The sequence below is a fragment of the Pezoporus occidentalis genome, unplaced genomic scaffold (genome assembly GCF_034315485.1).
Source record: "Pezoporus occidentalis ecotype Australia unplaced genomic scaffold, CSIRO_AGI_Poc_V1 ctg4, whole genome shotgun sequence".
NCBI classification, from domain to species: domain Eukaryota; kingdom Metazoa; phylum Chordata; class Aves; order Psittaciformes; family Psittacidae; genus Pezoporus; species Pezoporus occidentalis.
In genome coordinates, this window is record NW_026915724.1 from 12,721,087 (window position 1) to 12,737,314 (window position 16,228).

General features: G+C 39.8%; 1 protein-coding gene across 21 annotated transcripts in view; it reads right to left on the reverse strand.

The window, feature by feature from the left end:
- Positions 1-697: 697 nt before the first annotated feature.
- Positions 698-16,228, reverse strand: part of DTNA (dystrobrevin alpha) — a 233,011-nt gene continuing 217,480 nt past the window's right edge. For 20 of the 21 annotated variants that reach the window (XM_062633464.1, XM_062633460.1, XM_062633446.1 and 17 more), the window contains 4 exons: positions 14,511-14,600; positions 13,785-13,953; positions 12,971-13,103; positions 698-4,214 (listed from right to left, as the gene is read on the reverse strand). In XM_062633464.1, the coding sequence (XP_062489448.1) occupies positions 4,059-4,214; positions 12,971-13,103; positions 13,785-13,953; positions 14,511-14,600 (548 nt within the window). In that variant the 3' untranslated portion in view covers positions 698-4,058. Of the gene's footprint in view, positions 4,215-9,733; positions 9,781-12,970; positions 13,104-13,784; positions 13,954-14,510; positions 14,601-16,228 lie in introns of all 21 variants that reach the window. The other variant, XM_062633452.1, reaches the window with a different exon arrangement.

The window sequence follows — 16,228 nt, forward strand, 5'->3', positions numbered from 1 at the left end:
TGCCATGCTTGGAGGTACCTCTTCAGGACACAAATTGTTGCTTTAAGTAGGAGCTTTTGCTTTGCAAGTCCGTGCTCCTTGAGGTTAGCAACCAGCTGGAATTACCAACACCTGGTATATGGAAAGACATCTTAAAAGTGTAGTTGGGAAAACAAAGACTTCACATCTTCCTGCAATAAAAGTTTACATGTGGCTGTGTACGGTAAAGCCATTAAAACGCACCTCTTCCAAAGTCTTGCTCCTGCAAAGGGCAGAGCCAGGAAAACAGTGGGTAAGAAAAAATACACTATTGTAGATAGTTCAGGTTCCCCAGGACCAGGCTCCCCTCATAGCTCCATACCAGGAATCTTGTCAGACCCCTGACAGGCTCAGGGTGATTTCAGTGCTGTCAAGTAGAAGGACAGGTCTGTTTCACAGACCAGGAACTGCATTTTCATGTTATGAAACTGCTAAAGACAAGAAGAAAGAAGCAACCACTTGGCTGCAGGTGCTGCTGAGTACGACGCTCAAAGTGCTGGGGAAAGCGGTGGAAAGTGTTCTCTTGCATGGAGGTGAAAGAGTCAGTGTGGGTGAAAGAAGTACTACTTGCTGCACCACAGGGACATGTTTTCTTTCCCTACTGAAAAAACACTCGCTTGGGCTCCATGGAACAGGACTTCCAAACCCCAAATAAGCCACAAATATGATGCTCCGTAAGTTACTTTTAAAAATCTTTTTAATGAAGAAATAATTCCATTCCAAAATATAGACACACAATTAAATAGTTTAATCACTTCAAAATATAACGTCCCCAGTAGGTTCCAACACACACACACAACAATACTTAACAGCAATACAAAAACCCCATACAATAGCAGTTCTGTTACAATACCAATGAATATCATGACATCTTTAGTGTCTGTATCTGTCTCAACTGGTGTCAAGTACAGTAGTTTCAAAAATGTCTTACAGTTAGTAGCCTCAAGATGTAACTCTTCATACTTAGATTCTTTTTTTTTTGGTTCAAATGTAAAAATGCCCTTTTGTCTTCAGGACACAGTGGAGTGCTTGTTGTTCACAGCTCCATCTGCTGAATTGAACCAACGTGATTGCAGCAACCCAAGGTTGCAATATTTACAAGGTCTATCTACAGTAATTGCCAAGAACCAATAAGGATGGGAGAAGATGACTGAAAGTAAAGGCGGACACACTTATGATAAATTATGACGCAACAATCTGGCTCATGCATATAAGAAAATACATATTATATCACAACAAAGGCCACACACCTTTTTTATGCAGTTTAGATAACATTACTACTTACAGACAACCCATTCTCCACCTTCGCTTTGGACATTCAAGGACCTTATAAATCTTCACATCCCTGTCTCCTGATTGCAAACACTGGTTTTCCTCCAGTGACAGTAAAACCACCTGGAGTTTTGACTGCTGTGGTGGGCCACTGGTAGTTAAGAGAAGGCCCGTGCCAGGGACCTCTTCTGTAACTCTGTTTTAATGACCGCAAACCACAACCAAAACAATATTCAACAAACAGACAAAGACCAGCTGGGTGAAAACACAGCCAGCTCAACAGTTGGGAAATGCTTAAAATAGATATCTGGAGAGCCAAGTAAGAGGTGCTTAATCTCAGGGCTCTAGGGTGTAAGGGAGCCAGGGCTCTGCTGGGGATCACTTTGTTGGCACCAGCCTGAAAGAAAGGCTCTTGATTTGTCAACTTTTTCCTTACTCCTAGTCTGGAAGCCCTTGCAATGGATTTATTCTATTGCATCTATTTTAAGCATAGCGATAATGAGCACACAGACACTAAGATGACAGTACAGGAGGGATCTATTACTCTGGGTACAGTTAGACATGACATGGGTTGAATTAGTCAGCCATTGCTTGTAGCTGTATTCTAGCTTGATTTATTTCTGTTCAGGAAATGCTCGTGTGGAATCCTGAGCTGAGAGCAATGTCTGCTGATTCGCTGGAGTAGCTTTAAACATGGAGTGCTAGGCACTAGTGGAGGCTAACCCATTCCTGAGAGGAGGCTGGAGGAGGGGGCATCAGAGGATATGGTGCCTGCCTGCCTTGCCAGGATGGCACATACCCCAGGAGCAAAGACCAGTGATTGCAGAAATGAAAAGCTTACATAAAGGTATCTGGATGCCTTAGTACACATTTAGATGCCTCAGACCAAACCCAGATATGCAAGGAGAGGCGGACAAGAGATCTGCATAAGCAATAACACAATATGAAAGTGAAAAATGGCAGCAGCTCTTTCATACAGATACTCATTCCCTAACACATAGTGCCCAGGGAAACAGCCACTAGCCTAGAGCATGCATGCAAACAAGTGGACTTACTGGGTCGAGCTACACTGCAATCTCACATAAACACGGCAGCACACATCCACGTCACCATGAAAGCAAGGACAGACAAACCATGATAACCTGCTTTAGATGGGTACCTCATCACTCGCTGTAGGCAAACTGTGCTGGTGTGAAATATCTGTATGAAACACTACTGTTTTCAGGGCTGTTAGTGTCACTTCAGGTCAGCCAGATACTGGAAGCCTAATACTGTGTGTCAGGGCAGTAAAATTACATGAGCACAGAGGTCATCCCAACCTAACACACTGTGCTCCTCAGGAGGGCTGAGCACGTAACATTGCACTGTGTTACTGACCGGCTTCTGGTCTAGCTGTTCCTGGCCTGGCTCTGATTTTCTGCATGGCAGCGCTATGTGCCGTATATACATAATCTTTATTTCCAAGCAGTATGCTGTGGGGAGGACATTATAGCTAGTTTGTGTCAGTCCCTGCTCTGTCGGTATCTGTAGGTTTGTAGTCACGGCAGCGCAAATGCTTTTGGGCTAGCAGTATCACTGCCTTATCCAAAATGGCCAGGTAAGTCTCTTTTCCCCTGACATGCCTTTGTATCAGAAAAGTACTAAACTGGACAAAACTCCAGTTCTGTAACTGTATGCCTGTCCTTCCGACAAATTCCACCACTTCTCTTGTGCTTTTCACTGATAGCTATTTCTCCATCCAGCTCTGAAAGAGTCTCAGTACACATTTCCAAGAGTGCATGCAGAACACCTGGTGGCTGGCTAAGGCAATACACATTCGGAAATAAAAAGAACAGTTGCAAGCGCACTTTAAGCCTGTACATTTAAAGCTGAAGGCCTCGAAAATAACATTTGGGGTGGGGAGAGGAGGGGCGGAGAGATGGAAAGAGCCGTTTTGTTGAACACATGCTTACTAAAGCTAAAACATCAATGAAACAATACCATGGAGGATTATACGTAACATCAGTCAGTTCAGGGATCTTATGGCACCTGTGGTTTATAAACAGCTTTAGCAACGAGTATTTCAAAACATAGTTCACAGTTTTAAGAAGATCTGTGCTGATTTAAAAACTAGATTCTATATCATTTGAATGTCACCTTTTGTATATGGTATCTATTTGGAAAAAAAATATTTACACTAACTTCTATGGCTGATTTGTTAGATTATTTTGAAAGAAACATTCCTAAGTTACACATTAGCCCTAAATTAGAGACGTTTTTTATTCTTATTAATTATATTATTATAATTATTATTTTAGTACATTTTTTGTAAGTCTTAATTTAAAGACTTGCAAACAAATTGCAAATATAGTCTGGTACTTCGTTTTTCTGGGCTACTACATATATACACTCAGGAGTATAATCATTCACTGTTAAATGCATAATTGTAGCTTTTTATTTCTTCTGTGGAAAAAATGTACAGTGTATAGTAAACTGAGCTACTAAAATCTCAAAGTATTCAGAAATCAAGTTTCTATCTATAAACAGTATTGTCATTGTAAACTGAACAGGTTCAATATCATGTGCAAAGGGTTTACGTGAGTTATTAATACCGCTATTCTTTGTAACAGCAGTACTTACGTCAGTCTGTTTTCTTCACTGGTAATGAGCCATGTTACAGAAGATGCAGCTAATGTAAGTTAGCTTTAAACAAAAGTCTTGTTGTCAAAAACACACATCTACAAACTACAACTCTTAGAACAAAAGTACTGTGCTACAGTCCTCAGAACTTAGTTATGTGATTTTTTTGTCAAGAGACGCTGCACCTCTTGGTTCCACTCTTCTGTGAAGTTTGCAGCTGAGTTTTCTTCATCGTCTGTCCGAAAGCAGCTCTCCTCATCATCAGTTCTTACATAGCTTTCATTGTCTGTCTGACTGCAGCTTGCCTGTTGAGAAATGTGGAGGGAAGGTTTTTAAACAGTGCTGGTTTAAGATGCTGCACCCAGACAGGTAGAGCAAGTATAGCCTCTGCCTGCTGCTTTATTGAGGAAAAAAAAAGAGGAGCTGGACAATTCCTGTGGTCATACCTGAAAAAAAGTGAAAAATCCATTCTACCTAGGTGAGACATAGGTATTTGAGCTGCAAACAGAAAGTTACAGGGCACGTGGGAAGTTGGAAACTTCTTACCGTGGCTGAGAAGACTGTTGCCTGCTCTGCTGTGGGAACCTGGGGTAACTCAGTCTGCACTGACACAGATTTGCAGATGTTCCCTTTTTCCCCTTCCATTTTTCTCTACAAACAGATTACTGGTGGTGAATTCATGGATTATTCCCCTTGTGTGTAGCGTTCAGCCACTCAGTTAAGAGTCACTCACCATCATGAGCTTCCTCTCACATGTAAACATCTCTCCTTTGATTTACATGCATTGGTATGTTTTACTGTGTCTAAAAAGAAATGTAGTTACTTAAAAGAATGATTCTGGGTGTTACAGCTCACAATCAGCCTAACCTGCTGGGGCACCAGTTTCTCCCTGGTGCTCCTCCATACCCTGGAACATCAGTAAGTATCTTAAATTCCTGTACTGGAGGCATAAAATTTTTAGTTGGTAATGGAAAATGCTTGATAAACATTGATGCTCTTTCTCAGAACCATGTCAGGAAGCAGAGTCGGGTAATAAGGCAAATTTTTGCTTTTGGACATTTATCATAAAGGTACTGTTTACACACTTGACCCTTTCAAAGTTAAGGAGATCATCATCCTTTTCCTCTTGAAACACCTCAGACAGAAATCCAATCTGCACTGCATGAGATATGATAACAGCAGCACAAAAGCCCAAACACCACTGACATGAATTCTTTTCTACTTATTTCAGGTATAAAGCTGACAAGACATGAAATGCAAATTACTTCAGTAAAATAGAGTTAAATTAAAGCTGATGAATGAAGAAAGGTCAGGTAGTTTTTCTTTCTTCTTCTCCTTCCTAGACACCATTTGATTGTATTAATTATTCAAGCACAAATGCTTCCATCCAATTCTTTAATACCTAAGCATGCCAAATGGTATGATGATCTTAATTTAATATCTCCTTGTGTCAGGCAGTTACAGAAGACATAGCATTAACATTTTGTTGATAAATGGAAAGGAAACCTGCACTGCAAGCCTAATGAGAAGTTCATAAAAAAATTCTGAGGTACATTTTAAATGAGTATTATTTAGAAATCAGCCATCATCTGTACTGCTTAAGTCTGATTTAGAAATCTTAATAAAGGCGCATTTCGCTCTTCTCAATTCAGCCAAAAAAGAGCAAATGAAAGGCATGGAAGAGGTCAGTTCTCAACTGCCTGAGACTGATTTTTAAAGAATCAGTTTCAGGGTTACGTAAATATAGGTACCTCTCGTATTTCTTGATGGTATCATTGCAAAGCACGAGAGTAAAATCAGAGTGGCTTATGAAACACTGGATGCACTAAGACACATTGATAGTGCTGCTAAGTATTTGGGTTTACTTTGAATTTTCTGGATAAATTACTTCTCCTTAGTGGAGCATGAATTCTCTCAAGGCTGTTCACAGCCAGAACTGGGATAGAGATTTTCATACAATAAATAATGAGTACTAATGAACCTCAGAGCTCTAAATTCACTATAGCACTTTGGAAATGCTAGAATCACTTGCAAGTTGAGACTCAGTATTATCTGTCATGTTATAAAACTGTTTCGTGACCTTTTTGTGTCTTAATTCACAGGTTCTTTTCTGTTCTTATACTTTTCTGTTATTTACCGTTCAGGGATTTTCAAAATCCATCCCTCCTAATCCTCATGTAATTTCAGAATTAAATTCACAAAACTAAAGTTGATTCTTCCCAGTCAACTCGGTCACAGTTCTTTTTTACACCTACACGCTAGGAAGAGGAGGACTTAAGGAGAAAAAAAAAGAAGAAAACCAAAATAGAGCTGAGTGAATGTAGCAGACATTTTTGAATATTGTTGTGCTGTCAGCCTGCTGTTATTTTCAACTGGAATGGTCCACATAATGCTGGTTTTTAATGTATATGTTGAGGAAAAAAAAAACAAAACAAAACAGAATGAGTTGCTGAATCATTTGGCTTATGGATGTGTACAGTTCATCCAGTGCCTGCATCCTGGTTCTTCACCACTGCATCACTGACCTGCGAGGAAGAGGCTGGAGGAACTAGCCTTGTTGAGTGAGTGAAAGGAAAAAACTAAAAACCACGAGGAGGGTGGCACTGCATGGGGGAAATTTAGCTTTTCTCATCTCCTTTTCTCTTATAATAATGCATTTAAATGCATTAGACATGACCAACTAAAATGCTGCTATGCCAGCACTAAGAAAGCACTGCTTTAGAAAATGTAGGAGATTGTAGGTCTCATGGGAACACGTCCACTGCATGAGTCGGCAGCTCTTAACTGGAAATAACAACTTTTTAACCACTTTCAGAGATGGGGCTTTCTACTCCCACTGGCCATCCTTGGAAAAAAAACAACAGCTATCAAAGCGCTAAAGGCAAAATAATGTCACAGTTGCATAGAATTCATAGAATGGTTTGGTTCGGAAGGGACCTTAAAGCTCACCTAGTTCCAACCTCTCTGCCATGGGCAGGGACACCTTCCACTAGACCAGGTTGCTCAAGGTCCTGTCCAACCTGGCCTTGAACACTGCCAGGGATGGGGCAGCCACAGCTTCTCTGGGCAGCCTGTGCCAGGGCCTCACTACTCTCATAATGAAGAGTTTTTTCCTAATATCTAAAAAAAATGTTCACCTAATTTCAGGATCTGCCTAGAGCCTGCTGGAAACAAGTGCGAATTCACTGTTAGTCTATGAAAAAAACCAACAAGTGGTATTAAAGTACATTTAGCATAAACAGTAAACTGAAAACGTGATTAAACTATGTTTTATATATTACTGGAACCACTTGCTGGCCTAGGAATTTGTTATACTACATGTTATTTCAAAGTCATTTCTACATAACTGTACAAAACACTTTAAAAAATGCAGGTAGACTGCAAAACCCCTTAATTAAATGACATCAACACTACTTGTCCATGACTGATGAATGAGGAAATGAACAAAACTCTGCGGCTGGCTATCAACAGCAGTATCATTCATAACAAGCTACAATAAACTGATCTCATTTTCCCTATCTTTTTATAAATAAGCACAAATCAATACTGTTGTGAGATGAGAAAGCCTGTTGGCTTTCTACCTCATGCGGCCATCTAGGGCCATTCTGACTGTATTTGTACAATCACTGATTGAATAACATTACCTTAGAAGTAAAAGTCTTGTTGTAATTGCTAAGCTTCAAGCAAGAACCCAACATAAACAGCACAAGCACTTTAGATATCAACTATTTTGGGTTTATTTTTCCAATGCTATGAAATACTAGTACTGAATAAAATACACAAGATATGATAGCCTTCCACAGTCACAAGAGAGTAAATTTTGAGAAGACTAAGCCATGCTTATCACGTGTAGATGCGTTTACCACGATGTACCATAATACAGTGTTGTTCTTATGGATACAGGTGAAACGCTGAGTTCACCAGTTTTTGCTGTTAGTTTCTATAGGGCCAGATTTTTATACCTGGTGGGGGATGTTTCAGTCTTTGCTACTGACTGAAGGGCTCCCACGGGAGCCAAAAAGAGTTTCACTATGAAATTAACCAGACCACAGTGCTTAAATAAATTATTCTTGACAGTTTCAAAAGGTTTCAAAAGCATTGGGGATACGAGGTAGCAGCTCAGTCTCAGATCTCTGCTGAGATCTGATTTGAGACAGGATACGCTTCCAAGAAAGCTAGGCTGTACGGCAGTATGTGTTTTCCCACATCACTATCTTAACACTGCTTCCTAATAAAAAAAGGAACAATTTTTTCCACTTAATATTGCAAATGGTTTGTCTGAATGTTATTACCTTTCATAATTGTAATTACATTCAATTATATATAACCTTTCTGCTACATACAGTTATACGCTCATACATTGTTGTTGAAAGATCTATTTTCTTTTTCATGTGACCTATAACTGACAACTGCAATAAAATTGAAGAAGAAAACTTACTTTTCCAGCTGTCAGTGTTCAGGAAACTCTACACGGCTCATGTTTATAACAAGGCTACTGAGAAAATGAATGCAACCTGAAGGGCAATGTTAGAAGAATTTTTATGAGCAGTTATTTGGTTTTTATAGTACTCTGGGTATTGCTGTTTATTTGCTTTTCACATCCATTTATTCTGCTTTAGCTGCCAGAGACACTGAGACAGATGCTTTGGAAATACCTAACAGCTTTTAACACTCAAGACTGGCAGCTGCTTTCATAAGATCCACTCTTTAACATCCAAATTCTACTGTCATCAGAAGCTGCAAACCCCTTAAATCAGGGTCAAACTTTGCCATCAAAACTGCAGTATAAATAATGAAGTCAAGCATAAAATATGACACACAAAATCTAGCAACATGACCATGTTCCCAACTTGAAGTGTCCGTTTGACAGTAGACCTTTGGTTGCCTTTAGTTCTGGCTTTGAGGAAGAGACTCAGTTTGCAGACCAGAGGCAGACCTCTATTTTGATTTCTTCTTTTCTGGTCCTGTTATCCTGTGGTTCAGTGTTAGAGTAGGATGGATGGCAATGTCTCTCCTAGGAAGTCAGAAATGCAGAGTCCATAGCTCCAGATGAGGCAAGAAGGCAATGTGTGGTCTCCCATTTTCTGGGCAAATGTTCAGAATAACAAACTACTTCATAAAAATAGTCATTGTCTGACTCCCTGAGAAAAACACAGTTGCTGAACTTGGCATTAAACTCAGCGCTGCCAACTGTGAAGTTGGCACGTGTGAGGAGAATGACTTGAATATGGACCAGCAGGGAATTCATAGACCTTCTTGCCTTATCCCTGAATTGCCAGACTCTAGCTAATAGCTGAGTATCTTGCACTTTGGATCAGTGCATTTTAAACTCTCACAACACATTTAAAGATACCTTCATGGCTAAGCAGCTGGTGGATTGCTTTCTGTAGTATTTGCCTCACTCCTGTTTCCCATACTAGAGTAGATGTTTTGGTCTCATCAGGAATTACTTATTTCAGTTATCCTGGGAAGACTACAGCATTGTAAGGAACTTAACTCAGGTTTCCTGAAATGTAATCTGATTCCTTACCTTCTGGATAAAGGTTCTCTATACTGGCTAATATATCCTCAGGGATGAAAAATTTGTTTTCTCACTCTTAGAGTCAACAAAGGAAGAAGATAAAAAGTTGATGGCTTAACAGGAATCCTCAGGACTAGGACCACATTTCATTAAAAATAAAAATGATTTAGAGAGATTACTGGACATCCTAGCACAGGTTAAGAGAAGTGAGAAACAGCATTGCAGAACAAGGTGCACTGCAACAGAAATAATACATTATGAGGATTAATTCCAAACATTCTTCTAAATTATAATGATACTTACTTGAGAGGAGAGAGAGAAGGATATTGCACTCAACTTTGTAAACTGACCTGTAGATAACAAAGGATAGAAAACAAGAAGATGACAAATTAAGCCAGTGAGCAGCCAGGCAGTGTATTATTCTGAAGAAAGCCATGCACAAGCCTAGAAATAAAGGGAGCAATTATGGACCCAGAAAATAAACCCAATGAAAAGTGTCTTACACAGCACATCCAGCAGAAGACTGTAACATGAACACAACTGGTAGCAGATGTGGGAGGATAAGCACTGTTAGCATTTACACTTGTGCGCTGAATGTGGTTTTCTTCCAGTACAGATACTTGTTATTTACAACGTGCTTTCAAAAAAGAGAAGGAAAGAAGCCTCCTTTGAGGTTCCCTGTCCCAGATTTCCTTACGTATTTTGGGTTTTCCACTCATACTTTAATACTAAGTTAGAGTTTAGCATGAAAATCTTGTTTGGATACAAGGTGACACAAAATAACAAGAGTGGGTTTTGACCAACCATCTTCCATGCTACACTACATCTACATGTTTTTCTAAATGTGCTGTTTTTACACAAAGTGAGACATTTAATAACACAAAAATGGTTACCATATTGTTACTGAGGTTACCATTCTGTAACCTTAGTAGGAGTTTTTCCTTGCCGATTTTTTCAGCTGACAGTTGCATTATGATAGCTACAGCCACCAGCTTTTTTTGGCTATCCAGATGAATGCAGTGTACATGTGAGTACAAACAGCAAAATAGCCTGTAATAAATTCCAATGGTTTGACGCAAATTAGAATAGTTGACCTGGCCACTTTTCAACAGGATACCATAAACAGAGATTTCCCACTTTGCCTTTGTGTTTACAAGTAGATAGTTGTGTCCTTATCTCCAGAGACTACTCAGTGATGCTAGTAGAAAAAGGAAGAGAACAGCAAAATACCACAAATTAAGTGCAAAGTGCAGAGAAGGAGTCAAAGCAAAAGCACTATCTTAGGATCAATGTGCCAATCTCATTATCCTAGCGGTCCCTACTAACTTAGTACCTCTTCTTGCTTCCTCTGAACCTGTTCCCTAGTGAAAAGCAAATCAAAAGGGAAGGAAGAAGTCCTTCCCAGTATATTTGAGAAGGACTTCTTGTGCATTGCATGCTTTGGGTCTGTGGTTATCAACTAAAAATACTCTCTACTTTCAAGTCACTATGGTCAAATCATTGCCTGAGAGGGGCTGACAATTTTACAGACAGTAAAGTACATCATAAAATTTCCTTTGGAAAAATGTTATTAAGCAGAACTTGCCTAGAATGAGGAGTTTCTGTTCCCTCAGGGAATACATCTGTGAAAGAAAAAAAGCCTTTCGCTTTTTCTGTTTGTTCTTTTCTTTCGCTCTCTCCTCCCAGTGGAAACAAATGGTGTAAAACAATAGGGAACAAAGTTCACCTGAGTCTAGCTTTGGCTGACCTGAATTGAAAAGGAGTTTTATTGTCACATCAATAGGGAGATTTCCTCCCCTTGTTCTGGGAATACTGTTGGAAGACAGTAGAAAAGCTCTGTCTTGACTGAAGTGACAGTAACACCCGGTTCTATTGAGCAACATGTATAACTTATCCTGCACAACGAATGACCTTATTTTCCAGTGCACATGGGTACCCAACTTTGTGCAAGAACAAAATCCCGTTGTAACTTGTGAAGCTCACGTAGCACTGTTGCCATATATTGCACTTCCATACTGTAATCAAAGTGCAGTCAAAATTGGTCTATTGCTCTTTCAGGATAATATGGAATTTTAACCAGCAATAGTAATATTTATTCTTTGATGCTTGACAGCTGTCACTATTGAGGTACGCCTTCTTTATAACTACAGTTACATTCCATTACATCAGCAGTAGCTGCTCATCCTGTTCAGAAGTTTAAAGGCTGTCATTTTTGCCATCTCCTATCCTGGATTAAAAATTGTGAACAAAAAAAATCCATGTCACCCACTGTTGCTTTAAGACATAGTCTGTAGCAATTCTGCTCCTGTTGTCATGTCCTTAAAGACCTTTGCAATGGAATGCCTTTTGGCAGGGTACCATAGGCATGTATGTAGCACACCTAGGTAAACAACAGAAAACCGCAGATGCTCACATCAGCCTCCAAACTATCTGCAATTTTGGTTTGAGTCAATGAACTTATCCTAGCAGCTTTACAGAAAAGAAGACCAAAAGAGCAGCCATTCTTCATTAGATCACGAGCCTGTCAGTCCCAGATTCTTGTCTCCAAAGTGACTGGCAGTAGATGCTAGAGAAAACTACCTGAAAAAAAGGCCAGATTTTGTTAGCTCCCAGCAAACAGCAGTTTAAAGAATTTTTGCCCAAGTGTTTTTGAACCTCATTTCCATACACGTCATCTATCAGTACCTGCTTAATCCTTTCTTTTTAGACCATTTATACTTTTCATCTCTGTTATGTTCTGTAATGATGAGTTCCAAATTTAACTGGTCACCATGCGGGAAAATAGTTAATTTTGCTTGCTTCAGCTCTGCTCCCAAATAACTGAACTGAGTGTGCCCTCCTACTGACATTACTACCAACATTATAAGAATACATTTCACATTAGGATGTTCGCAGTCAGAATAGCCTAAAAACTGGTGATAGTCCATTACACCAGGTAGAATTAGAGAGCATTACGCAGACAGGACAGGATGTCTACAAGAATTCCAGCTTCACCTGCAAATTTGTTTTACTCACACTTCTGAACAGATGCCCTTTGAAAATCTTCTTAGGGGGTGTTTAATGACAAATCCCCAGACTTCCCTATACGGGATGCTTTTTGAATACTCAGTTCTCTGGGATACAACTAATTTCAAACCCTCCCCTCTCATTTCAGATTCCGGCAATGACAATAACACACAGATTGTACTTGAGCTGCAGTTCATGCTGGAGAAGCCATTCTGAATGTTTTTAACTACAGGAGAAAAAAAAGTAATCTAAATATAGCAAGAACTCAGCTTGACACCACCAGAGACAATTCTGTCCCACCTGATGCCCTAAGGACTACTGCTGTGTGCCTCAGGCAGTGTGGTCTTCCAAGATATGCACAAAGGTTAGATGCATGCCCGTCAGTGAAAGAGAACAATAGCAGGTTCTGGAATGTGGCTGCTCTAGTAACTGAGAACACATCACGCCGCAGGGACTATGACAGGTTAAGAAGGGCACTGGCCAGCTATGGTGTACTGTTTTTTCTCACTTATGGAGCTGGTGTCCTTCTCCCACCTGGTATGCCTCATCCTGCAGCTTCTGCTTCAGGTACTCCTCCATTTTCAGTTCATTCTCCAGCTGACGGACAGAGTCATTCTCATAATTTTCATCATCTGCTCTGACATAGGGGTCTCCATCTTCTGTAACCCTAAAGAAAATTACCAATAAATAGCCTCCTGAGAAGAGTGACATTCCGAGTCAATAACACTTCCCTTTATTGTAACTATGAGGAGTGGGATGCTTTTACACCAACACATGCTCCATTGGCTAGTATTTTCCTAGCACTGGAAAACACCTCACCTATTTCTTCTCTCCAGTGCTCTGATATTGATGAAATAGACAAAAGGATATACTCTGCTGAAGGTATTTTGGGGGTACAGCTCTACAGAACTGCGTAACAAAAGTTCTCAATAACTTGGTACAAAGAGGTTGAACTAAAAATAACTGGAAAAATGCCTATTGTCTTTGATAAGAAGATTCAGGTTCTAAAAATAAATTGGCTTGTAAGTCAATTGAGCTGGTCAATAAAAAGCATTCTGTCTTTTTCATTTAAAAACTTCTTTTTTTCCAGCAGCCTCCAACAGGCCCCTTAGTCTGGATAAGAAGGGAACAGGACTGCAGGGCATAAGAGAGAGCACAGCTGTCCCACAGCCTCCATGCTGCTTAGTTCTGGCCTTTATTGTTTACAGTGCTCATTACTATCTAACCATGAAGCTGTTCTTACTTGGATGCAGGCAGTTTTTGGTGGCAATCAGTTAAGAAGGAGAGGAAACACTGTTTTCAACATATAAAGAATGAGATTAAGAAGGCAAATTGAGCAGGTACCCACATGTCACTGCGGAGGGAGCCGGTGGCAGCAGCACTGTGGATGTACCCTGGCTTCCGGGCATGGATCTGTGCAAGGAAAGCCTTCTCAGACGTTGGGGATGGAACAAGGTCATCAAAATGAGTCCGTCCAAATTCGGAATCCACATTGCTTTCTGTCTCGCTGCCCACTTCTATGAAGTGAAAGGTGACACATGCTTCCATTTAACTTTCACAACAGTGTGTATACTTGGCTGATCCTCTAAGGATTTCTCTGTCTTTCCAACTTTGAGTTCTGCCACCTCATAGTGAGTAACATATATTATTCTACACATATCTACAGAGCTAATAGTTTTCTTCTTTTGGTAAGACAGAGTAGTGAAGCCTTTGCTTACCTTGGTTATTAGGTAGGATATTTTAATGAGAATACCACAGACAACATTTTACAACAGGTCCTATGTGTTCTATACTAAATGAATTTCTAAAGAGTAAAATCCCACTCCATGTGGAATCACAAACAAACTTCTCAGAAGTTTTCAGTGTACCCAGCTGCACCTCTCTGCCCATAGCTTTCAGATCTGCTGTATTCCTGAAGCTGATATTTAGCTGTTTTTTTTTCTAAAAGCATAAAAAGCTTTGAAGATAACATCATACTGCTTTTTTGCTGGTTTGTATTTTCCTGCCTCCCACTTTTTCAAATAGATGTGAAATGACAATGTGGTGACTATCCACCCGTGTTAGCCTCACTCACCAGAATTTAGTTCTTTTACCAAAGAAGACATGGTGTTGGTGATTGAATCTGCTGCCACCAGCAAATCATTTCTTAAGTTTCTTCTTGCACCTGAAGCAAGAGACAAAGCACAGCGTTACTATTCTTCACAAGACATATGTTTTCCTGTTGAAAGCAGTTTTAACCCTGTTGAAAGCTGCCATTGTGATAACTCAGAGTATCAAAGTCCTTACGAGGGACACGTGCAGAAGAATTCTCTGCAGAACAGCCTCATTTACTTATGCTGTATGCAAGAGCAGAAGCCTACCCTCATGCTTCATTTAATCACAATGCCAGATATGTGGAGATTATTCACTGCCATCAAGCTTTCATTTGTGGGGTGACACCAGCAGAGCAGGCCTGGAAGATTAAATCCAGTGTGAACTCATTGACAATGTCTGTGCAGGAGGGAAGAAATTAAGTGTTTTCTCTAAGTTCCCACAGCTCTGTTTAATGACACCATTATTGCCAGGTATTTGCCAGATAATTATGGCAAATGTTGAAGAAACATACTTGACCTCATTGAGACTGAGATGGACTTTTCTTCTCCACTCCCTCTCAGCCTCTCCTGTAGCTCAAGGAGTTTCTTGTATATTCCATTCCATAATTTACTGTCTCTCCTTTTTTTTATTTTAATAAGGGGAGCACTACTGACTCTCTAAACAGCCTCAGGCTGCTTTTAAACTCTTTCTAATAATGGATCTAGAAGTGCTTCCCTGCTGAACCTGGCAATATTCCCTTAACCATCAATCATGAAAGATTCTTGTGAGCTGCATGAAATACTCCTTCCCTAGGAGCAGACTGTGGGTAATGCTTGCTTAATTCTCCCAAATCCCAAACGTAGCTCCTATTGTAGCTGAATAACCAATATATCCCACAGAATCTATAATCTTTCAAACCGGATTATTCACAGGAATTGTCAGGATTTGACTGCTGTAGATTCTTTAAAACTTGCTGAATGCAAACCAATACATTTAAAAAACTTCCCCACATCCTAAAGAGATTTATATATATATATATATATATATATATATATATATGTCTATCTCCACTAGCAAATGGTTACTGGAATGTAAATTAAAGAAGTTAATCTCTCTCTTATACACACAAACACTGGAGACAGCCACTCCCTCTCTAAAGTGTTCTCAATTGTGTATCTCTCAACTATGGCAAACACTATGAAAGAGAAAAAAACCCAAACCACAAGAGAAACTGTGCTTTAGCTGTGGCCTGTCCGCATTATGTACATATAGGCAGACGTCTGATGGTGGAGCACAGAAAGGAGCCGTAAAATCTCAGCCCACACCTCCTCTCACAAAATTGTATGTCAAGATGTGACAGAACAGCTGGCTTCAAGTTCTTGGGTTTGACCTTCCTATCTAGAGAATATGGTAAATAATGACATAAAGCTAGATATTTATCAAATGCAGCAGTTTTTAAATGTGATCACTTACGTTTTTATATTGCTTTTTATCTTGAACAGAACACATTTATATACTTAAAATCATTTGCCTGAGGCAGCCTTAATATTATTTATGGATATTTTATTGTGGCCACTACTTCTCTTACTCCCAGCTCTGTAAGAAACTATCCTATAACAGCATAGGGGTTAGTGGTCCATATGTTTGCCTGTCTCGAATTTTTTCACAGCAAAGAGAGGAAAAGTGTATCTTGCCCATTTCTTTTGCCATAGAAAATGA